Source organism: Buteo buteo, chromosome 1 (genome assembly GCF_964188355.1).
Source record: "Buteo buteo chromosome 1, bButBut1.hap1.1, whole genome shotgun sequence".
In the NCBI taxonomy this organism is placed as follows: Eukaryota; Metazoa; Chordata; class Aves; order Accipitriformes; family Accipitridae; genus Buteo; species Buteo buteo.
Window position 1 is genome coordinate 4271099 of NC_134171.1, and position 23566 is coordinate 4294664.

At 37.2% G+C, this 23566-nt stretch overlaps 1 protein-coding gene across 3 annotated transcripts in view; it reads left to right on the forward strand.

Moving 5' to 3' along the window:
* CTNNA2 (catenin alpha 2) overlaps positions 1-23566 on the forward strand; it is a 559270-nt gene that overhangs the window by 82514 nt on the left and 453190 nt on the right. For all 3 annotated transcript variants that reach the window (XM_075047974.1, XM_075048065.1, XM_075047894.1), the window contains exon 2: positions 21329-21435. In XM_075047974.1, the coding sequence (XP_074904075.1) occupies positions 21334-21435 (102 nt within the window). In that variant the 5' untranslated portion in view covers positions 21329-21333. The remainder of the gene's footprint in view (positions 1-21328; positions 21436-23566) is intronic.

Consider the following 23566-nt stretch of genomic DNA (forward strand, 5'->3'; position numbering starts at 1 on the left):
GCACCATTGAACTGAACAGTCACAGAAAAGTGGAGTTATTTTCTTGGATGCAGTCACTACCATTATTGCAAGATTCTGTGTTAACACAATTTAGTGAATTGCATCGTTAGTATCCAAAACTGTCACTGTCTTTAGACAACCAGGCTCTTTGGTGTAATCTGTAGGATGGATACTTTATGAGTGATGGTCCCAGAAGGATTTTATAAATAACTGCTACTTCGCTGCGAGGTGGTATCTGTGACTGGCATTAGTGGTACAATTCAAAGTTAGGTATTAGTGTGGAGGTTCTGCAGTGAAATAATGTTCCTGAAAGGTCAAATTGAATGTATGCAGTCAGGTCTGGCCCTGTTCCCAGATTTTATGAATGAAAACATACTATTGGGCTTGTAAAATCATATCCTTTCTCTTTTAGTGGAAAGTAGCCCTTTTAGCATACTTCCTTTAGAATTTGTAACTGCTTGTGTAATCTGGTGTGAAAAATGAGATACTTTGCTGTTCTGTTTCCTTGGGTACAAGATTGTCGTCTGTGTGGTCCTTATTTCAGATGATTGCTTCTTTTGTGTTACATAGTGAATGCCATTATAACATTTTGGCATGACTAAGCATATGGTTATCCATGGCTGATACTGAAATTCTTTCCATCCAAAACCTTGCTCGGGTGTCTCCTTGATACCTAAGTTTTAGGCTTCCATAGTTAGCAAAGGAGAGCAAAAAACCCAGCAGATCTGTTGGGAAAAATTAATGCATTTTGCTGCAGTACAAGGAAATGACTTGATAGTTTCTGTAGGAGTTACACAGCATAAGGCAAAGCTGAAGAGGTTTATAATATTGCAGTCCTAAGTGAAATATATATATGTATTACCTTGGTTTGTTCTGCTTGTTATTTTATGAAGCTTAGCTTTTTTTTCTCCTCTAAGACCTTTCATGAAAAATCTCAAAAATCATTATGTGGTTGTCAATGGGACCTTAGCTTTTCATTTAGCTTTGCTAGAGTTGCTGGCATATTTTAACTACTTTTCCCTTCCCATTATATCTTCTAAAGTAAAGAGAGAACCTGACTCTATATTTTACTTATAATATGGTTTTGAGCATTTTATCATATACGAACTGCCTGAATAACCCATGGACTCAATACCCAGGTTATAAAAAAAAAAAGTAGCTACCTACAAAATCAAGCTATGGCACCAATATGAAGGCAAGCGTGTGTTCTGTGCCCAGAGGATTCCACCATGGCTGGTGGAGTCATTAATCAAATAGAATTCCTTATTTTCTTGATAAAGATTAAACTGTTGAGGTAATCTGTCTGTCTGAAGTATGACATTTTCAGATACTCTTTGTAGGTTCTGTTTTTACATGCTCTTTCACATTGATTATGCCAAACCATGACAGTAAGCCAAAAAACATTTCAAGATGAGATTCAAGGGGTAAGATGTAGTCGCCTAGCTGGCAGATGGCACTACTTGTTTTCTATATGGGAAGCAGTGATACACTTTTGGTCTGAAAATGGTAGAAATTGTCATAACTTGGGACTGTGCTTGGGCAAACATATTCATCCAACAAGCTGAAGTTAGTATTGTGGTTCAATAAATGGAGATTTCAGTGATTTGAGGTAGAAGAATGCTATGCCTTGTACTTTGTTTTAGTGAAACTGGAAGTGCCATTCAGCCTTATCTGAAAATTCCACCCAGTGCTCTGAGGTTCATGAGTTTTAGTATTGCGTTGAGCAGAAATAATGTTTTATGTGAAACAGCATTATTGTGCCCTTCAATTACTACATGTGAGCCTAGGACAACTTACGTAGTTTTTCAGCTGAAGTAATGAGGACCTTGGTGATGAAAGTGATGACAATTTAAATACTTGGTTAAATACCAGGAAGCATATATCTCTTCAGAGAACTAACAAAGTCCTCCAAAACATACATGCTGTTGTCTGGAGGAGGATATGCAGACCAGAAGATATGCAAATATTGGATTTAAAGGTAATTTGTGTAAACTGATGATCTAACACTGCTAATAGTTGGAATTTATGTATGTGCTGGCATATGGGAAAAACTAATTAACCACTTGTGCCTAATGGTGCATAATAGGAAATGGTAACTAAACAGGAGCCATGATTCAGACTTTTTAGATTCGGGCTTCTGTGTAGTTAGATGCTACAGAGTTCTGTTGGATCAGCAATGTGCAGCGTTAAGCTTTCTGTGTACTACATGAAAAAATCCTGTGTAACAAATCCCATTTCAACTGGAATTGTATGGCTTGGCAAGTCTGAGTGAGTCAGGTCTCTGTAAGAGGTGAGATTAGAAATGGACTGTGGTGCTATCAGTTCTGGCTGGAAAACCAGTAGACGCTGGAAAGCTGAAAGTAGACAGTGGGAAAGACAGGTAATGCATGGAACCTCCCAAAACAACATCACTTTGTTAGCATTGAAATTACTTTGAAATTTTGTTGACCAGCAATCATAGGGAATTTCTGATTTTGAATGCAAAAATAGAATCATGAGTGAAAAGATTTATATATAATTTTAAAGCTGTTATGTGTAATTTTATGTTTAAACACTTTAGTAATTAACACATTTGAGAAGGAGGTAGAGAGTGTATACATGCTTGGTAAATAAGTTAGTCCTCCTTCTTGTTTAACAATGAAAGGCACAAAAATGTTGAATTGTCTCTTATATTAGAAAGTTGACTTTGTACAGCTTTGTATTCCTAATAAAACCTATCCATATATTATGTTCTCCTGTAGTGAATCTGGAAATTAAGAGTAACTTGTCAAATTGATGTTTGTAATTTCAGGAAGAACTATACATGCTTTTCTTTTACCTAGAAGGAATAACTTGAATTTTCTAGGTAATTTTAAAGTACACCTACTTTTTCTTTGTTTGTTTTATATTTGGGGTGGGGAGTAAGAATAAAGAAAAAGAGGAAATAATTCCTAGAACAACAACAATCTTTCAGCCACAGATATATATTCATATTATCTCACAAGAAGATGAATTAATATTTAGTATATAACTGTAGATTTCCATACATTTTTAGTTGTAATTTTAAGCTGTTGATTACAACAACAGTAGAAAATTATACTATGGTCCTTTGAGACAGTATAATATTTGTAGTTAGGCAGCTGATGACAGGATATGAAAAGGAAAAATCATAGCCGTAGGGAATTGAAGTGACAAAGGAGACAATTTATGTGATTCAAATAGGATGGTGTAAAAGGTTGTTTCAGAGAGCAAGGTCAACTGTGTGCAAATCTTATTCTGAAAATGTTACATTTAAATTCATTAAGTTTATTTTAATGGAACTAGAAGTAGCTGGGTCCTTACAGGGTATGGCTTTTATCTGGCCAGGATAAGCTGAGCTACTTTTCATTCCTCTGTTACTCGCTGGTAAAATGACACAGATTATCTTAAGGCATTCTAAGAGAGTGGAACTACGGATGATAGATAGATAAGTCTGAATGAAAGTAAGACACAGCAGTGGTGATTAGGACATTGATTGTATCAAGAACATTTAAGAAATTGTCATTTTTCTTCCCTCTTAGGCACTTGTCTCACTGATGACAGGATCAAAATTAATTCTACAAAGTAATCTCTTTTGATTTCATGCTTTCTTCTCAGGCATGAATACCGTGTTCCTAAATGAAATTTGTAGCATCAAAAATCTTAATGAAAAGAGGGAAGTTTGTGGCTCCCAATCTGAAGAGAATTGTATAGAAATTGCAAAAGGTGACATTGTTAACCGTAAAAGTGAAGACGAATGGTGAAGATCTGTTCCCTTGAGGTCATCATATTCTCAGAGGCAATGCTCTCTTTGTCCTGAGCTGAGTACAAATGAGAGGAAAGACTAGGACATGTCATAAATAATGCCAGCCTTCCCAAATAAGTGCTATCAAGATGTCTGATAACGTGAGATATTTACCATAAGGGCATTATTTGATCTTCTTGAACTAAGGCTTTGAATATGATATTTCAGTGGCAATAGAAATAAAATGTTAAGTTTTTCCTCTTTGTAATTTTTACTTTTTATTATTCTTTTGGTAGGAAAAAGAATAAGTAAGTTGAGTTGTCTAACTCAATTTAAAATAATGCACACTTACGTATTTCTGTGATATTCCTGGCAAAAGACCCTGGCCCATAAATCTTATTTCCAGTATTTTAATTTCTAGCAAATACTACCTTAAATTGCCCCATGTAGTTACAGATTACAAACCTGTGTTTCTGTAAACAAATTTTGCTCCATAGAGTTAGGCAAAATAATGGTACATTTCCGGGATTAACATTTTGTATCATTCAGTAATATATTGTATAACATGGCTTTAATTTTGCGTATGTTAATAGTTTAGTTTCATTTATGGATTTGATTAAATGTGCTCTTTGTTGTGATGCATTATATTGTTGCAAGGCTTACATAGCTAAGGTTTATCTTCAGTTAATATTTTAATTTACTTTGCTTACTTGCAGTAAACTAGTGAAATTACATATAACTAATTTATTCTCCCAAAATTGCATCAGAGGTTACCAGTCCTTGCTCAACAGTTTCCTTATGATGCCAAATGTGTGGTGATGTTCCAAAATTCATATCTAGCTCTTATACAACAAGGAATTTCAAAGTTAAGGAAGGTTCAATATTTCAAATTCACTATGAACTTCTAGAGGAAGCTGAAGAAGAGGTTCTAATGGAACAATATAAAGAACAAAATGGGTTAAGAACCAGTAAATTTCTGATGCTTCTGTTCTTGGAAAGTTTTTAATGTCGTAGATGCTGTCCCAAGAGATAACAAAAAGAGAAATAAAAAGAAAGGGATGGAAGGATTTCTTTTGTCGTCATTTTTCTGGCATTTGTACTTTGGTCCTTTTTGTAACGAAGCTGGAGCTGGTAAGTTATCTGGGCATTGCACAAGCTATTTTTTCTTAGTAGCAATTAAGCATGTAAGCATTTTAACATCATGAAAGAAAATAGAAACAGGAAAGCTTGGGTTAATTTGATAAGGTTTCATAATATGACCTCATAGATTATTAACTTGTCCCCCACTGTGAGAGTTTAAAAATGGTGGTTTTTTTGTGCTGGAAAAATTAGAACAGTAGTAGTTTACTGATATATTTTTTATTATAGTGTATTTTATGTTAGGATTTTTTTAGAGTTAAATTGTAGAAAAAAGTGCTGTATACTTGTGAAACAGTTTATTAAAAGAAATTGGGGGGTTAATTTGGCAATAATTCCGTATTTGAAGAAAAGCAATGTAACGCTACAGTAGATGAAAGACAATTGCAAGAGTCATCCAGAAATGAAGTGGAATATTTATTGCTAAGGCATCTATTTTGATTTGCCAGGTTACAGAATCATAGAATAGTTTGAGTTGGAAGGGACCTTTAAAGGTCACCTAGCCCAACCCCCCTGCAATGAGCAGGGACATCTTCAACTCGATCAGGTTGCTCCGAGCCCCGTCCAGCCTGACCTTGGATGTTCCCAGGGATGGGGTATCGACCTCCTCTCTGGGCAACCTGCGCCAGTGCCTCACCACCTTCATCGTAAAACATTTCTTCCTTATATCTACTTGGAATCTACCTTCTTTTAAGTTTAAAACCATTACTCCTTGTCCTAACACTACAGGCTTTGCTAAAAAGTCTGTCCCCATCTTTCTTATAAGCCCCCTTAAGGTACTGGAAGGCTGCAGTAAGGTCTCCCCGAAGCCTTCTCTTCTCCAGGCTGAGCTACCTCAACTCTCTCAGCCTGTCCTCACAGCAGAGGTGTTCCAGTCCTCTGATCATCTTCGTGTCCCTCCTCTGGACCCGCTCCAACAGGTCCATGTCTCTCCTGTGCTGAGGACCCCAGAGCTGGAGGCAGTACTGCAGGTGGGTCTCACCAGAGCAGAGCAGAGGGGAAAATCCCCTCCCTCGACCTGCTGGCCACCCTGCTTTTGATGTTGTAGCCCAGGACAGAGTTGGCTTTCTGGGCTGTAAGCGCACATTGCTGGGTCACGTCCAGCTTTTCATCCCCCAGTACCCCCCAGTCCTTCTCGGCAGGGCTGCTCTCAATCCCTTCATCCCCCAGCCTGTATCGAAACTGGGGGTTGCCCTGACCCATGTGCAGGACCTTGCACTTGGCCTTGTTGAACTTCAGCAGGTTCATATGGGCCCACTTCTCCAGCTTGTCCAGGTCCCTCTGGATGGCATCCTGTCCCTCAAGTGCATCAACCGCACCGCTCAGCTTGGTGTCATCTGCAAACTTGCTGAGGGTGCACTTGATCCCGCTGTCTATGTCATTGATGAAGATATTGAATAGTACTATTATATTATTTTCAAATACTGTAGTTGAATACTTCTCTATCCATGATAGACAGAAAAGGAAAAAAAAGAATGTTTCAAAAGGAAAGTATTTTCTTAATAATATCTGGTTGCAGCGGAGTTTGCCCTTATTATGTTAAAAAAATTTAATTGCTGGTATGAATGTTTGAGTTCCTTTCTGTGACCTAAGGAAGTAATTAAATTCTGTTAAATAGAATCCTATTTCTTGAAATGAGTTCACTTTCTTTTGAATTTTCTTATTAGCTATTATCTTACCATTAAGTAATTGTGCAAGATCATAATGGATTAAAAGTAATATAGAGGATTTAAACCTATATTGCTTCTTTTGAGAATGCATGAACTATTAAGGGTCCTTTAAAAGCTGGGATGAGAGAAGGGAAGAAGTGCAGAAAAAAATGTGAGTATTTGAATATGACATTTTTCTGTCAAACTAAAGTGATAGTAAGGAGCTGATAAGCCCGAGATGGACTAACGAGTAGTCATTATATTTTGTTGCTGAAACAAGGCACAGCAGAGAGAAGGGGATGTGTGTTACCTGTATGGAGAAGACAAAGAATAGGGTCCTTGTTTTCCCTAATAAATAGGCCATGTATACATCTACATGGTCTATGTATATATTGTCTCTCATGTGTTTTCTATCTCTTTTGGCACCAATAGCCCATAGAGTGTTGTCTCAACCTCCCTCTTGACTTCTAGTGGTGTGAGAGGCATTGAAAGCAGTACCACTTTATCTCTGCCTTTTAGATACCGAAGAAGAAAGTGTCACCACCAGTTCAACACTTGAGTTATTCTCTGTGGCTGTCGTTCTCAGTACTGATTCCTCACTTCCAGGAACATTGTAGATCTATGATATGAAGTCATTTTCTTGAGTGCCCGTGTGCTAAGCTGAATGATTCCTCTATGCACCTCTTTTAGTAAATGAAGCTGCTCATGCTTGAAAGGCAAATTGGAGCTGTCATCTCTGTGTTTACCCTCACTATCTACTGGGTTACTCGATTCCTGATCTGCCTTGTCAGGGCAAAGCTATTCCTGCTGTAACAGCTTGGCACTACGTGCCCCGGTTATTTTGTTACACAAGAAGAGGAAAGGGGGTAGATTTATCTCACTCCAAAAAGTTGGTCCAATCTTTTATTCTTATTATACTTTGCTGGACTACCCTCCAAGCCTCAGACAGCCTGCAGCTTGGGGGCTTCAGGTCAATCTGTTAGGGTTTTTCAGTTTTGTTTTGTGGGTTTTTTTTTCCCTTCCTTTCCCTTTCATGAATTTATTGAGTTAATTTATGAGCTGATGTAAACTTCTAGCATCTGTAGTGCCCTATGACAAGGAGTTCCAAAACCTTTGCTGATAACTTAACATGTAGGTTTTTTATTTGACACCTTCTTTCTTTTTTTTCATTGAAGAAGACAAAAGCAGCAGATTGTTTCACTTCATCCATGATATTTCAGGTTTTGTTGGCTATATTGTAGTCAGTCTTCTGCATAATGAAGATTTTTAATCTATTTAGTTGTTCCCTGAAGTCCTTGATCATCCTTGTTGCCACTGTATGTCTCATTTCTGCAATATCCTTTGTAGAAAAGTGATGGCCAAATAGTATTCATGATATGGATTTATAATGGCATAATGGTGTGTTCTGTTTTGTTCTCTTTCCCTTTCAGAATAATTCCTCACTTTATTTTTGGTTGCTACTCTATGTTAAGCTGGTATTTACATAAAGCTATTATAATTTACAGATTGCATTCCTGGGTATTAATAACCAATTCAGAGTCCGTCGTTATGTATGTAATCAGAATCCTGGTCCTTTTTCCTGGTGTTTATCACTTTACTTTTTTCAAAGTTAAATTTCATCTATCTTTTTCATAGCCATTTTAAGAACTTCAAAGCAATTCTGCTCTGTGTTTTTTCTTTGGTTGGAAAGAAGGAGAAAGGGAGAAACAGCTAAAAGATCAGATTATGTGGGCTGTCATTTTGGACTTGAGTAGATGTTGTACTCAGTCCTGAGATCAGTTAATTTATTGTTAGTAGCTAGGTTTCTCAGAAACATAAGAGGAGGGGGAAAGGGCATGAAAGTAAAGGAAAATAATAAGGCTTGGATCATCTATAGTTAGTTTGAATTATAAGTGTATGGTGGATCAAGAAGGCAGTGTGAGATACAGAAGCAAGTCTGGAACCTGTAGCATTACCAGAAACCTGATGCCTTCTTAAGAAGTAATGAATAGACACCCAAGAAGGTGTGTTATAACAGTGTTGGAAATGGACTTTTTCAGGCTATCAAAGACATGGTAAAATATGTTCCTACCCAACAAGCCTCTACAAAGTGCTAGACCTGAGAACAAGACCAAAGGAAAAGATCTGTCCTGCAAGGACACAGTAGAAAGGAGATACAATTGTTCATAAAGCCCTTTCATTTTATTCTCTTTTTCTGAATTTTTTTTATTGTAATGGCCAAGCTGTGTTCTAATAAAATCTAGTTTTACTAATTCAAAGCCCTTGTAGTTTTTTTGGTTCGCTTAATTGAAAGAAAAGCTACAAGTAGATCTGGCTCAAAGTAATGGTTGATGTAGGGCCCAATTGCAGTCACAGTGATGAATCTGAGAAATTCTCTCAATCTGTTAGCAATTGCAGATGTAGCCTAGACTGGCTACTAATTTTATTGGAACTGTCTTGTGTTCACCTGTGGTCATATCATAGATTTCAGCAGCTAGTTTTAAAAGAATATTTTTCTAAAGATTTCTAGAACAGTGACTGAAGAAGTTCTAGGTAGTATATATAATGTCCATATGTATGACAATTGATTGACAAAAACTAATAAATTGCAAACTTGGTTTGCCGCTATGGTTTTTTTTTTTTTTGGTTGGTTGTTTTTTTCCCCCGTATTTCAGATGTTGGTTAATAACACAAGTCAGAGGAAATAATTGTTTTTGAAAAAATGATTGTGGGTCTTTGAAAAGCACAATATTATTGAAAGGCCATTTACGTTCTGCATGTGTTGCAGGTAATGTTGGCTTGTACTCCCAAGTTAATGCTAAGAGGGCAACACAATTACATCTCGGACAAAAAGGAATGAATAAGTCATGAAATGTATGAATAGGGAAATAATAGAAGTAGTAGACTCTCATTTGTCCTTGGGATGATTGGTTCCTTCATGGATAAGGTGGGGAAAAAATGTTCAGCTATGAGTACTACAGAGAAAGCAAAAACCAGACTGATGATAATACCTTAGATATCATGTTGCAAACTAGAGTATTAATAGAATGTCTGAGAGACTAGAAGCAGCCACATCTAGTCTGCTCTCAGACATTAGAAAGCTGGAGCTGCAGTGATAAGAATTACTTAAGAAAAATAGCATGCCACAGTGGAATTATGTGAAGACAAACAGGGAATTTAAAGAGTGGGATGTAAACATGTAGTAAAAACCAACTGAACAACAACATCAAAATAGCCACAACGTACAAGCTTAGAGTGCTTTGTACATGGCAGCAGAACAAGTGATAGGATGCTATGGATTAGTGAGAGCAGGAGAATCACCTATTGACTAGATATTTGGATACAGTATACAAAATAAAAAGCTACTCAGGCTTGAAGAATGAACATACCACAATCAGGGACAAATGGTGATATTAGATACTTTCCATGCCTTCTCAATGAAGAGAAAAGATGCTGCTGCTGCTATTGAATGATCTTTGTTTTTTTTTAATTCTACTATGAGGACCCTAGTAAAACCCAAGAACATTCATGTATCATTGTGATGGCTGGTAACATACACTGAAGTTATTAAAGACATGGATGTGAGCCAAATAAAATAAATTTACTGTCTTGAAAACTGGCTTTTTTCTTTGTAAGATATAAACGAGGAAACTTTAAATAGTGATATGGTTAGGAAATTAGCTACAGTGATAGTATCTTTTTATGCTACTGCTCTGTATGTATAACGTAAATATCAGGTGTCACTAGATTGCTATCTTTCCATCTCTCACTTCTGTAAGTAATCCCTTTAGCTAAAGCTGGAGAAACATTGCTTAAAACAAACAAACCCCAACGTGTTCATTCTTCACATCAAATAATTTTCTGTATTTTATCGGTAGCTTTAAAGAAATAGTGGATTGTACCAGTCAGTGCCAGTGGCTTTCCAGCCATGTGAATTAAGTTGCCATGAAACATAAATCTCTAGATGTCACTGGCCTGTCTGACCCATACTGGCACATTTGTAATTAGCGGGAACTCTTAAATCTATATGCTTCTTATCTTAATGGAAAGTAATGTTGTAGATTGTATACAGTGTTCACTGCTAGAGTTCAAGGGTTCTGGAATTCAGTTCAATAAAAGCTGAATTTAGTTATTGCTGAAGCTTGTGAATCAGCTTCTTTGGAAACTTAGTTATTTGTTGGGTACCATAAAATGACCTTGAAAGTGTCCATGTGGCTGTACAGAATTTTCTGAAATGAAGCCAGATCCCACCCATCCTTTGTTTTTGTTTTGTTGAGTTTTTTTAATGTCATGATGCATTTGAGGTTAAGTAGAAAAGCCTCTCCAGGTGCAATGCAGTAATAGTTTTATATTTTGGTTGAACCAAGCATTCCCTCTACAAAACTTTAAGCAGTGTGTTTTCATACATTGACAGAATGGCATGCTGGAAGGAAGAGATGCGATTAGTGTAATCACCTGCATAACATGCACTGTACCTTGTAATGAAGTCAGTCCTGTTTAAAGTAATCCTTAGCTCTGAGGCAGTGAAGTTCTGGATTTAAAATAAGCAGTGATGGAAAATCCATGTCGGGTTATTGTAAATTGTTCTCCATAAATATTTTCCCTATTTAAAAATATTTTTAAAGCTGTTTATTTCTATTAAGAACTTGTTTAATTTCAGCTTTCACTTACTGGATTTTAGTATACCTTGGTCTGGATTGAGGAGTCTGTTACATTAACTTCTTGGTTTTTATTTTTATAATCTCTTAGGTTCCCTTAATTAAAAATCTATAAATCTATGATAGCAACAGCAATTTTGTAACCGCTGTGTAATACTTTATTAACAGATTCAAGTGGCTACTTTTCCCATTGTTTTCTGAGAGGTTAATGTTGAATTGACAGGCTTACTCTGAGATCATTCTGTCTGCAAATTTTAAGCAAAGACACAAGGTTTTTTTTCCTACTTTTCTGGAATGTCTTCAGGACTCCACATATTAAGGAAAAATAAGGAAAAATCAAAATTAGTCCAAATGTATAATACATTAAAGAGAGGACAGGTGTTAGGAGGTCTGATCTCTCTCTTTACAGTATTTTTTTTCTAAAGTTGTGTGTAGGTTTTGGGAGAAACAGATACTTTTTTTTTTTTTTTAGTTATTTTCATTAAGCATGTCATCTGCACTGTTATGGCTTTGGATGTCATCTTTTACATTAGAATTTGTATGTGTTCTCTGACTGTCTGCATTACTTCTTTTTGAATAAAGGACTGTTCTGAATAGGAAACACAGACCCTTCTTATCTTTAATTAAATTAATTTATTTGAGACTGTAATGGTGATGTAATTCTTATGCTACATTGTATTTCAGTATTTCCGAACTAATGAAACTACAGCAAATCCTGTGAACACACAGCTGGGGAAGAGAAAAATTTTGGGGTATCATCATGGATGGCTGTCTGTGCATTGTGTTTTATTTAAAACATCCATCAGCATAAGAATAACATCAGGAAAAGTTTCACTAATAAGAGATCAAGCAGAATAAGCAATTTAGTTCTTATTCTTAAAATTTATTTCCATCATTACAGATTTTTACTTTGTTCTTTTTCTGGATTAGTGGAACAGAGGTAAATAATTATGGAATGGTACTTGTGGCTTCTATCAGAATATGAGGCCTATTTGGAACGGGTCTACTAGGAATAGAGCAACTTGCTTTAAGATGTTTAAAGAAAGAGCAGATTTAATGAACACAGGGTTAGATGGTAAATTTATTTTAAGATTTTTAGGAATTTCTCAGAGGCAATTGGTGAACAGTTTGACAAATGCAGGTACCGGCAACAAGACAATATGCGCATCTAGAAGTTGGGGGAATGTTCAGAAAGGTTATTAATGGCCCTTAATATTAATTGCTGAGGCAAATGTCAGCTGTGCTCCCACAGGGCTTGCTTTGAAAACAATCCTGTTTAATGTGTTAATTATGGAGTTGGAAAATGGAACAGCTCCTTCTCTGTAGTATAGAAACTTGTAGACCTTACAAGGGCAAGGGGAGACTGTTGTCATCCAGTATGTCACAGTGAAATTATACAAGCTTTGGGCTGGTTGTATCTGTAGTTCAGATAACTGAAAGATTCTGCTCAGTTCAAGAAAACAGCGTTGCATCTGTAGGAACAAGAACAAAACCCTCTTAATTAAAATAATTAATACTTAGATAATTTAAAGCTTAATGAAGGAGAAAGACGCTTAGAGATGATATTAGCAGTATTGCTATTGTAATGAAACTAGCAGGGAAATAATCTCTTTAAAAAGCCAAGCAAACCAAAAAAGCGCAAAACCCCCTAAAGCTTTGACTCTCCACAGGAAAAAATGTAAATTGTTTCATTTGAAGGTAGCAATGGTTGATCTTGTGGAATAAAGAGTTCTCTTTTGGAGAAGTGAAGAAAAGCTGCAGGGAAATACAGAGGAGTGCTGGTTAAACCACGACAAGAGGTAAGGTTAATTGTAGTTTCCAAGTGTGAGGAATTGTTAACAGGATACTTCCAGCGAAAGGATGACCCCTACATGCAGAAGCTTGCAAAGTCATGGTTAGAACCAAATTCAAGAACTTTTTTTGAAGAACTTTTGGAATTTGAGATACAAATTCTGTGTTGCAAGGGGAGCAAACATGCATTAGTTTCAACCAAAGATGCTTAAGACTTCTCTGCTTTTGTAAAATGTACGCTGGTATTACTAGTGCCGGTTTAATACCGTGACTAAAAATAACAAGAAGTTAAGTAGATTTAGGGAATAAAAGTTTGTTGTTTTTTTTTTTTTTTTTTACTGCACGACGCAAGATTAATGTTTTCTTAAGAAGGAACAGAACTTGAAAAAAGTTTTGAAAAGTTACGGTTTTATTACTAAAAAAGGAGGGTCATTTATGTAGATTGTTCATATCTACAGTAATCTACATGTCTTATACAGGTATTACTTTGCTATATGTAGAAATTTGCAGTCATTTGTGGGGAAATATAATGGAGAGAGAATGCAGAGCATAAGATCTGCACCAAGGACCTGATTTAAAATCATTTGGTTTTTCTGGGCTTGCAATATGACCCTATGTGAACCATCATCCCAGCAGCAGTGAGCTCAGAGGCTTTGATCACGTCCAGAAGTCTGTGAGAAGATTTTTATTAGGAGGCACTGAAGAGCTGTGTGAATACAGAGCGAATTGTGGAAAAATCTTTGGTTGTACAGAAGTGACTTGGCAATCTTTTGCTGCGGATGGGCTCCCTTTTGGTATAGGTTCCTTAAAATCTTCACTTTCACTAAGTGTTTTAAGAAACTCCCCTACCTTGACAGTAGAAGTTTTTTAGTGGACAAAAGCATGTTCTTATGAATAATGCAAGATAATTTACTTGAATATAGGAACTTAATGTATGGCTTTCAAGCATTTTCATTGCTTACTCATCTTGGAGTAAATTACCTTTCACATCAAGCAATTCTACTCCTAATGTTTGTTAGAGCAAAAAAAAGTGAATCTTCCCCTATTTTTCATCCTTCCTACTGATAGCCTTCCCCAAATCAGCAGGTTACTCATGGAGAACCAACCATTAGAGTTTTAGCTGTCCTAAGAATTGGGTACTGTATCCAACATCCTCCTAGAGTGAGGATCTTCTGTGTAGTGAACTCCACCTGAGCGTTGAATTCGTACTCCAGCTTCTTGTCCCAGTGTCCACAGATTGTCCTCACATTCATATTATAGTTTGTTTAAACCTTCGGAAATGGCCCTCTGAGGGACTGGTCACAGCTCAAAGGTGTGCGGGACCAAGCGGGGTGTAGGTTTGTACAACCACTGCCACACTGTGGGACCATGTTCCTCAGGAACAGCTCAGGCAATACCGACAGTCCAAACAGATAGTTAATCCGTAGCTGTAGATATGTGAGCCTTGAAAGTAGAATTATTTTTCTAAGCCATACAGTAGATAAAAACAATTTGGACATTGCACATCGCTAGGCTTTGCACAGAATTTCGAAGCGCATTATCACTGCTTTTAGTTAAAGTAGAAGAGGGAGGTCAGGCAGGTGGGTGTAGGAGGAACCTTTCTGTTACTCTGACCCTTACGCTGCAGTTTGCACCTTCCCTGCGAGTTCTTCGTGGCCTCTCTGATTTCTGGAGGCAATTTTCCCTTCCGGCTCAGTCAGGTCTTGGTGTAGGCAGTTGTCTCCAAGACTGAGCTGGTTAATGTGACTGAAAAGTGTGAATGACTCAGCCATTGCCTTTTTATAGCTTTCCTGTTTCAATGTCAGGGCACCACATGGTCACAGTCCCACTGGCTTTGTTACCAAGGTAATCCTCCCCTTGTCAAGGCCTTTTTCCTCCTTATTTAATGGTTTATTGGCTAGAAGTCTGAGTTTGCATAATGGGCTGCTTCCATTTAAGAACTCTGTTTCATTGAGGCCAGACCAGAATCTCAACCCGACGTGGAGGTGGAGGGTTAGCAGAAGGGGAGAGGGCTGTGAATCCAAAAGGAAGTTGAGAGCTTAGAAAAGCTCAAATTAAAAATTCTTTGTGTGGTTAAGCTTGGGAGTAGGGCCTAAAGGTTTATTTTGGCTTGTTTTTTTCCTGCCTAAGTTCTAGGAAAGAAGAGAGAAGAGTCACATTTATGAAACAAAATAAACAAGTATGTGAAAATCTTGTTGTTCAAACATGCCGAGACAGATATTCCTCTAAACCATCCTGCTCCTTTATTTTTTTTTTTTTTTAATTTTTTTAGTTTTTTAAAGCAAGGTGATGGGAACTGCCCATGTCAACTCTGATCCTTTCAGCCAGACCTGCTGGAGGGTGTACTGGGCTGTCATTGACTAGCGATAGGTGCTTCTATCTGTAGAAAGGGATGTTATCTATTCCCTTTTCCCTTGCTCTTTTAATCCTCATTGTTAGTCTCTGTTCTCTTAGCATTTTCCCTTTGTTTCCCTTCTTTGCAATTGTCACTCAGTCATTCTTCTCTGTGTCCTTCTCTCTCTACTTGTATTCTTCCATTAGTAGAGACAGAGAATGGGCAAATGGATTGAGAATAACATTGGAAACCGGGCTCCCTTGAGTATCAGAGCTCTTGCAACGGCACTTTACGCTGCTCAGGTCAGATCACAAAGTACGTCTGCATTGCTCAATACTGCAGATAAATGTAAGGTAACAGTAGAATCTCAGCTCTGTATACCACCAGGGATCACTGCAGTCTGCTGCCAGCCAGATCAGCCAAGTGGTGGGGTTCCTAGGACTGTGTGCATTGCTAGTATTTCTAATGTCTGAGCTACTTTGTCTTGTGCTCCAGCCTACCCTGTTCCCACATGGGGTAATTCAGAGCCGGCTTGTGCATCTTTAATGTCATGCTGTTATACTCTGTAGGCATACTCAAGGATATAACGATTCAAGTATTTAGATCTCTAGCTCCCACTGAAGCACATAAACGTGTCTGCGAAGTCAGAATTTTTCTGTATCTGTCTCAAGAGATTGTGTATCCTGCTGCAAGGGATTCCATATTCTTCACATAAGTCTGTCTCTGTGTAGAGAGGTGTTTGTTTTGACATGGTTCTCAATCTACGGGTGCAAACCAAGAAAGCGCAGACTGTTTGTCATTTGGTTTCTCAGTCATCTTAAATGAGTTTGTGTCCATGCTGGTGCTGAAGAAGCAGTCCTGTCCTGCCCTTCACCTCTGCTGCCAGATTTGGAGCTTTGTTTGTTACTGGTGCTGTCGTGCATGCGGATCCAAAGTCAGGCAGGGAACTGAAAACTTGGTTTTCTTCTGTAGGATTAGTTTGTGTTCAACCAGGTTATGTTCTTGATGGAATTCATAGCACTGTTACAAAGTGCAAAGGATAGAAATATGCAGGAAGATCTGAACTGGCCTCTCCGCTGTGGAAGATCAGGCCGGTTTAAAGCACGTGTGGCCATGCCCCATTAGTTTTGACATGGGGACTGTAACCCAAGATGGTAATTGACGTGGGAGAATCATTTGTAAAGCGTACTTTTTTTTTTTTTTTTATAGTCCATATAAATCCCTTGAAGTATTAGGGCTATTATAAATTTAGTATTTGGAAACAAGGGCTGAATTATTATTATTTTGCCTTTTGCCTCCTCTCAACTTACTGACTTTCTGCCTTGCTGGACATCTTTCCTTCTCACCAATTGAGATGATTTTTTGCCTTCCAGTAGCAGATATACTGTTGGAAGTACAGACTTGTGCTGCCACTATTGCCAATCTAGTCTTGCCATGAGATTAATCTTACAGATTTGCTATGAATCGGGTAGAATGGGTTCTTAATTTATACAGTATGAAATGTTTAGCATATGTTTTTCATGTCTGCAGCATTCTGCATTGCAGATGTGAACTGGACTAACTGCTGGAGGCCTGTTCTAGTCTGGCAATGTTTATATTTGTAAAAAAATTATCAGTTTGCTCCAGCAAATACTGCTTTTGGTCATGTAGAGTTAAAATATTTTTACTGTTACATTTAATTTGCAGCATAGAAATGAGATGCACTGTCGCTTGTGAGCAGCTTTTGACCATCAGAATGCACATCTGTGTAAGTCGCTAGGAAAGCGGATCTATTGTAGAGGAAAACAGTATGTTGTAGTGTGATAGACAAACAAGTAATTTCAAATGCAGGATATTTTGGTTTTGTAGAAGTTTCCAAAAAATAAAACTCTACTGTGTGAAAAGGTTGATGATAATGGTGGTTGTGGGGTTAGACTTTTGGCGACTGTTATGTTAGTGAAGAATTCCACTGACATGGAATTTGGCTGTAATATAGGCATGCACTCTAATGATTTGTTGACTAAAGTAAATACTTATTTTCTTTACAGATAGGCTTTGAAGACAGACTGCCTAAACAAATGTTCACATTGAATGATAGTTACCAGACTGGGTAGAGGCATTTCTGTGTTGCTGTATTTAGGAAAAACTAAAAGCTTAAAACAAGAGACAGACATATTTTGGCACAAGCCCAAGGAAAAAAAAGCAGAGTTAGGCAATAGAATTCCTTAAATATATTCTTGAAAAAATGAGGAGTGTGTTTCAGGATTAGGATGGCAATCATCTGTATACTTCTTTAGCAGTATTATTACAGTGCTATTAACATACTTTTCTTATTTAATAATATCAAATTTCAAATTCAGACTTAATGATCACACTCTGCCAGTGGATAATATATGTGAGCAACAGAGATTAAGTTTCACTAAAACTTTCTGCTAAAAATGTTTTCTTAACTCTGCAATCATAAAAACACCGTGTGAACTTTAATTCAATGAGATTTACTCCAAAGAACAATCAGTACATGTCTCTAAATTACAGAGGCTGGAACTCGGATGAGAAACCTAATTTCACATTTTGAAGAAAGAATGGACTGTTTTCCAAGTATGTTGCTGAGAATTTAAAAAATGACAATGAGTTGGAAACTACAGGGGAAGGCAAAAAAAAATAAGCTACTTAAGAAAACAGTGGATATAAGTCTAGTCTAGAAGGTAATAGGAAAGGAGATCTCTTTTACTTATGGCTACTACTTTTTTCTTCTATTTATCATAATACACTTTTATCTTTATATGAAAAATGGTAAGGGATGCTATTATTCTCTGCTCACACAGGTTATCTTCCTCAAAGGTACTGCACAACCCCAAGCCAGGTGTAAGCTATGAAGCAATTTATGTTTTCAGTGGAGTACTTAAAGCTAATTGTTTGGGGAATATTTGGTCAAATAGTCATAAGATATGGTTAGCATCCTTTCCTTTATCTAACTGAGCAGTCCCCATTCACCTGTTCAGTCTAGGAAGATCACTGTAGAAATGGTAAGGAGGAAATATTCCATGTATTCATATGCATACACTTGGGCAGGTAGCTTCTTTTTAGTTTTTTGTCATTTAAAATTGCTATTGTGACAGCAGCTGGAGAAATGTTGAGGAAAATGCACTAATTTGACTTTTTAATTTTACATGCTTGCCTTTGTGGTGTAGATTTCACTGCAAATGAAAAACTTTTTTATAGGTTTTTAATAAGGCTTTTCCTTTATAGTTGAAAGCATTGCTCACCCTTTCATATTGAATTTTGAAGGATATTTTTTTCTGTTTCTTAGTAAAGGCTGAAACTGAGGCAGTATTCTGATTGCAACAACTGATCATCCAGGTTATCTTTTGTGTCACCCGTACGATTGCTGTCCACTGAAATAAGTTTGCTTTTGTAGGCTTTGGACTATGTTACCGCTTTGAATATATTTTTGTATAATGAGAGGTGTATGTTTGAGTAGCCATGTTAATAGTTAGTGAGGAAAAGCCTGCTTATTAAAAAGAAAGAAACTGTATTTGACACATTTTAAAGTATCATAACTCATAAATTATTGACTAGAATAATTGTCTACTTAAAACTTACTTTTTGAATAGAGGCCAACTGGAGTAGCAACCATCTTTATATAAAAAAGAAACAGATTCTGAAAGATGATTAAACGTTGTCTGTTGGAAAAATGAGGATAGCTCCTACATTAACCATGTTTACAGCAACTAGAAACTGTCTCATAGTTTTCTTTAATCACATGTATGGGTGTTTTCAGCATTGTAAAATATGGAGCCTAATGATTTTTTGCAGAAGAGTGGAAATTGAATAACTAATTTTAGCACACACTAGATATTATTAGATAATTCTGCTACCAAATGTTTGCAAATGAGAGAAGGCTGAGGGCTGTTTTTATATGTGATTTATAAATACATTGATTAGGGAGTTCTGATATGCCTCACTTTCTGAGCAAGTATTTTAAGTTGTCTGCTAGTAACACAGTGAAAATCTTTTGCAGACTGTGAATGAATTTTGCATAGACTCACTAGCCTGTTAATTTTGAGTGATAGTAATTAGTCAAGACATTCTCCTGAATAAAGCAGTGGAACTTATTTTGTACATACTAGATAGTGTTGCTAAGTACTGAATACGTACCTTATTCAATTAAGGTTTATGAAGTGGATTGTTGTTCAAGAAGCAATAGCTGGACTTCTGATTTTGTTCACTGACTTGTGTTTTGGTTTCTTATTGCTGAAATTAGCTTGTCAGTTAAAAATAGTTTTCTGGAGAAAACAATTTTAAATGTTTGGGATATTATATACAGAGGGCTTGATTTAGATGTCACTTACACAATGTATAATATATTATTGGTTTATCTTTCCCTGCTAGAGTTCTTGTGGTGTTCTGGGTATATGGGATTTTTACTTTTTATTTTAATTTTAAAATAAAGGGAAATATTTAAACCAGAATTATTGAAAATGAACATTTTTTCATCAGTTTTTTCTATGTCTCCTTTTTTTTTCTGGACAAGTTAGTTTATATGTGGTGTTGCTTGTCACCAAATATTTATATCACTTTCAAGTTCAATGAGGTGCATTGTATGTCTCTTACAACCTGACAGCTGGATTTTTCTGTATCTGGAATTTAAAAAAATGAAGTCAACTGCCTTGAAAATTTAATGAAAACCTGAAATGGCAAGTAAAATGACAGCAACTTGCTGTTGCCTTTGTTTTAGGCCTTGTTTAAGCTTTCAAGCCTAAGATGGTCTGGCGAATCCTTTTTGTTTTTAAATGAGTACTACCATTTTTGGTGCAAAATTAAGAAATCCTGAATACAGTGGGGAAGTTTTACTCAAAAAGCTGAAGAGGCTTGTTGAATTTGTTGTAATCCATGTGTTGGTGGGTTGACCTTGGCTGGCTGTCAAGTGCCCACCAAGCCGCTTTCTCGCTCCCCATCCTCAAAGGACAGGGGGAGAAAATACGATGAAAAACTTGTAAGTGGAGGTAAAGACAGGGTTATCATTTACCAATTACCATCATGGCCAAAACAGACTTGGCTTGGGGAAAATTAATTTAATTTATTGCTAATTAAAATAGAGTTGGGTCATGAGGAAAAAAAAATACAATCTGAACCACCTTTCCCCACCCTCACTTCTTCCCAGTCTCAACTTCACTCCTTCGTTCCTGACTCTTCTACTTCCTCTCCAATCCCATGCCGCTCGGCATGGGGGGAATGGGGAATGGGGGTTGCAGTCAGTTTATAATGCTTTGTCTCCGTTGCTCCTTCCTCGCACTTTTCCCCTGCTCCAGTGTGGGTCTTCTCTGTGGGCTGCAGTCCTTCAGGATAAACCTGCTCCTACATGTGCTCTCTATGGGATGCAGGTCCTTCAGGATATATCCATCTGCTGTGGGGTTGGGTCCTCCATGGCCTGCAGTAATATCTGCTCTGATGTGGTCCTCCGTGGGCTGCAGGGAAATACCAGCTTCTCCATGGTCTTCTCCACGGGCTGCAGGGGAATCTCTGCTCCGGTGGCTGAAGCATCTCCTCCTCCTTCTCCGACTTTGGGGTTTGTGGGATTCTTTCTCATACTTTCTTTACCTCACTCCTCACGCTGCCAGGCAGCGTTTTGTGATTTCTTCAATGTTTTTTCCCAGAGGTGTCACCAGCATCGGGGATGGGCTCAGCTGTGTCCTGTGGTGGGTCCGTGCTGTGGCCAGCATGGGGCAGCCCCTGGCCTCTTCTCACAGAGCCCACTTTGCAGCCCCCCCCACTACCAAAACGCCCAATACACATGTATGCAGCATGATAGGGTATCTATTCTTGAGGGGGATAGGAGGGAAAAAAATTCTGACTATAAATGTTTAAGCACTCAGTGGATGTGGCAGTGGTGCACCTGGGAGTACTTGGGAGTAGAGGAACACTGGCAAGATTATGGAGAAGTATTTTGTATGTGAACAGGAACAGCGTATATGCTATTCGTTAGATAAATTAAATACAGTATTTGGATATTACACTAATAATTTTCACAGATGTTGTGTAATCTTGTCTGTTCTAGGGAGTATGACTTCTGCAACATCACCTATCATTTTGAAATGGGACCCCAAAAGTTTGGAAATCAGGACTCTCACAGTAGAGAGGCTATTGGAGCCACTCGTTACCCAGGCAAGTATCTTTGATTCGTTTTACTTCTTCCTTTTAGCCTGATGCTATATTTACTCATTTTACATAATTATCTTAATAACCTTTGATAATAAAAACTTGAACAGTTTTTGTTCATTATCTCTAGTGGAAAGCTCTGTTCAAAGATGTTTAGAAGTTCTTGTCCTAAATAATTTATGGTCTCAAAGTATGAGCAGGAATACAGTAGCAACAACTATTTACTTATGTTTGTCTTTTAAAAGCAGTTTAGAAATTTATGAAACAGTCAATTTAAGACAGGGATCTGACTGAGTACATACCCTTGGTTTGTTATTATACCATGGAAGATGGGTTCACATTAAAAACAAACAAACCCAACCAACCAAATTAAAGAAACTATTAAAACCTCTTTCATTTCATGCTGTGATCGATTAGGAGTGTATGCTCAACCAGTTATCTTTCAACTGAGCCAAGTTTGCTAATAGAACCTAAAACATTGTCCAATGGTCTACAAAGAGCAAGATGAAAGTGATGTTAGGTAACACGTATAAGTTATATATTAGTGTTATCCAGCTTTTAACCAGGTAGACCAGTTTCTTTATCATCAGAGAAAACCTTTGCATGTCTCTGCACATCAGGTTTCCTGTGTCTGAACAAATTTACGTGTGCTGTGAGTGCACACACAGGGGCAGGAGCTGTGCGGTCCGGAGAAATATGGCAGTAGACATCAAACTTCTGTCCTCATCCGTACGATTTGCTGAGCTTGTGGCCTGGTGCCTTTGTGTCCCTGAGTTACCATTAGTAATGGGGAGCTGGGTACATGATTTTTTCCTAGTAAGCTTCAAAATGCGTAGCTCCAGTGTTTAAAATAGACACACACAAGTAGATTTTCTTCTAGGAATGCTCATTATATTAAAAATGAATGCCAGCTAACCCCATCTGTCCATCCACCTGTTACTAATAATTTTCTCATAGACATCGTGGATCTTGAGATTGGTCTGCTGGATAGAAATGTAGGCCTTCTTTTGAGTGTGAGACCAGACTTGATGTTTTTGTTTTCAGAATGAAACAGAGATAAAATGTAAATCGCTACTCCTTTAATTCCCCCAAAATGATGTCTCTGTATGGTTTCTGTGCTCCCTACAGTGAGTCACTTTCCAAAGAAATTACTCCTATTCTTTCTGTGTTTTGGAAAAAAAAATTACATTATCTTTCTACAAATTATTCTGGACATGAAAGTCTCTAACAATGTACACAACTTCACAGACTCAAAGGCAGAGATATCTGTTTCATTTCACAAAACTGGTGATATCATGGTAATTAACTTTTCTTTATAAACTTTGGTAATTTTGTTGTTGATATGGAAGACGAACTAAAATCCTGAATTCATTTTGATACCGACTGAAAACGAGGTTACGAGCTCTCTGTTATTATGATGCTGGTGTTGGCATAGGAAATGAAGCTGCTGTGAACCATGATCTATTGTGAAAAAAACAAATTACTGAGTCTTCTGCGAGTGAATTTCCTGTTTTCCTTTCACTTTGTTTTATTTTCCAACACCTTGCCCAGAAAAGAGAATACATCAGCCAAGAAGTGAAAGTACCATTGTAATTTCACAGTTTCTCAAGTTGTTTGGGTTAACTTTTGGTTTAGCTAGACCTATGTTTGATAGAATGCCTCAACAAATGTAAATAAAGAAATTAGAAGTTGAACTACGTGGATTTCTTCCATGGTGGAAACTAAGGTGCCCAAGATCCTTACTTCCGTATTTTGATGAGGAACAATGTATTTCTATTTTAGTAGTATGTCAAGAAGACTAGAGAAAATAAAGTGCAGTCAGGAGGGGGTAGAGAAATGTTGGGATATTGTTTTATTCAATGTTTATGAATATTTCTGTTCAGATTTCTTCATTTCATAGGTTTCTAGATAGTATGTACATATAAAAAACCCATTAGAATATGTAATTTAATTTGTCATATTAGAGAAATAAGTAGTTTTGCTTATTTTCCTCTACTTTGAATCCAATAAAGTATGGTTGACTACAGCATGTTTTTGTGAGCTGCACAAACGTAATCACGAAAGCTTCAAGTGATGAGAAATGTGCTACCTTCAGATTGTGTTTATCTGTTGCGTTTTTAGCTTAAGTTATTCAGCT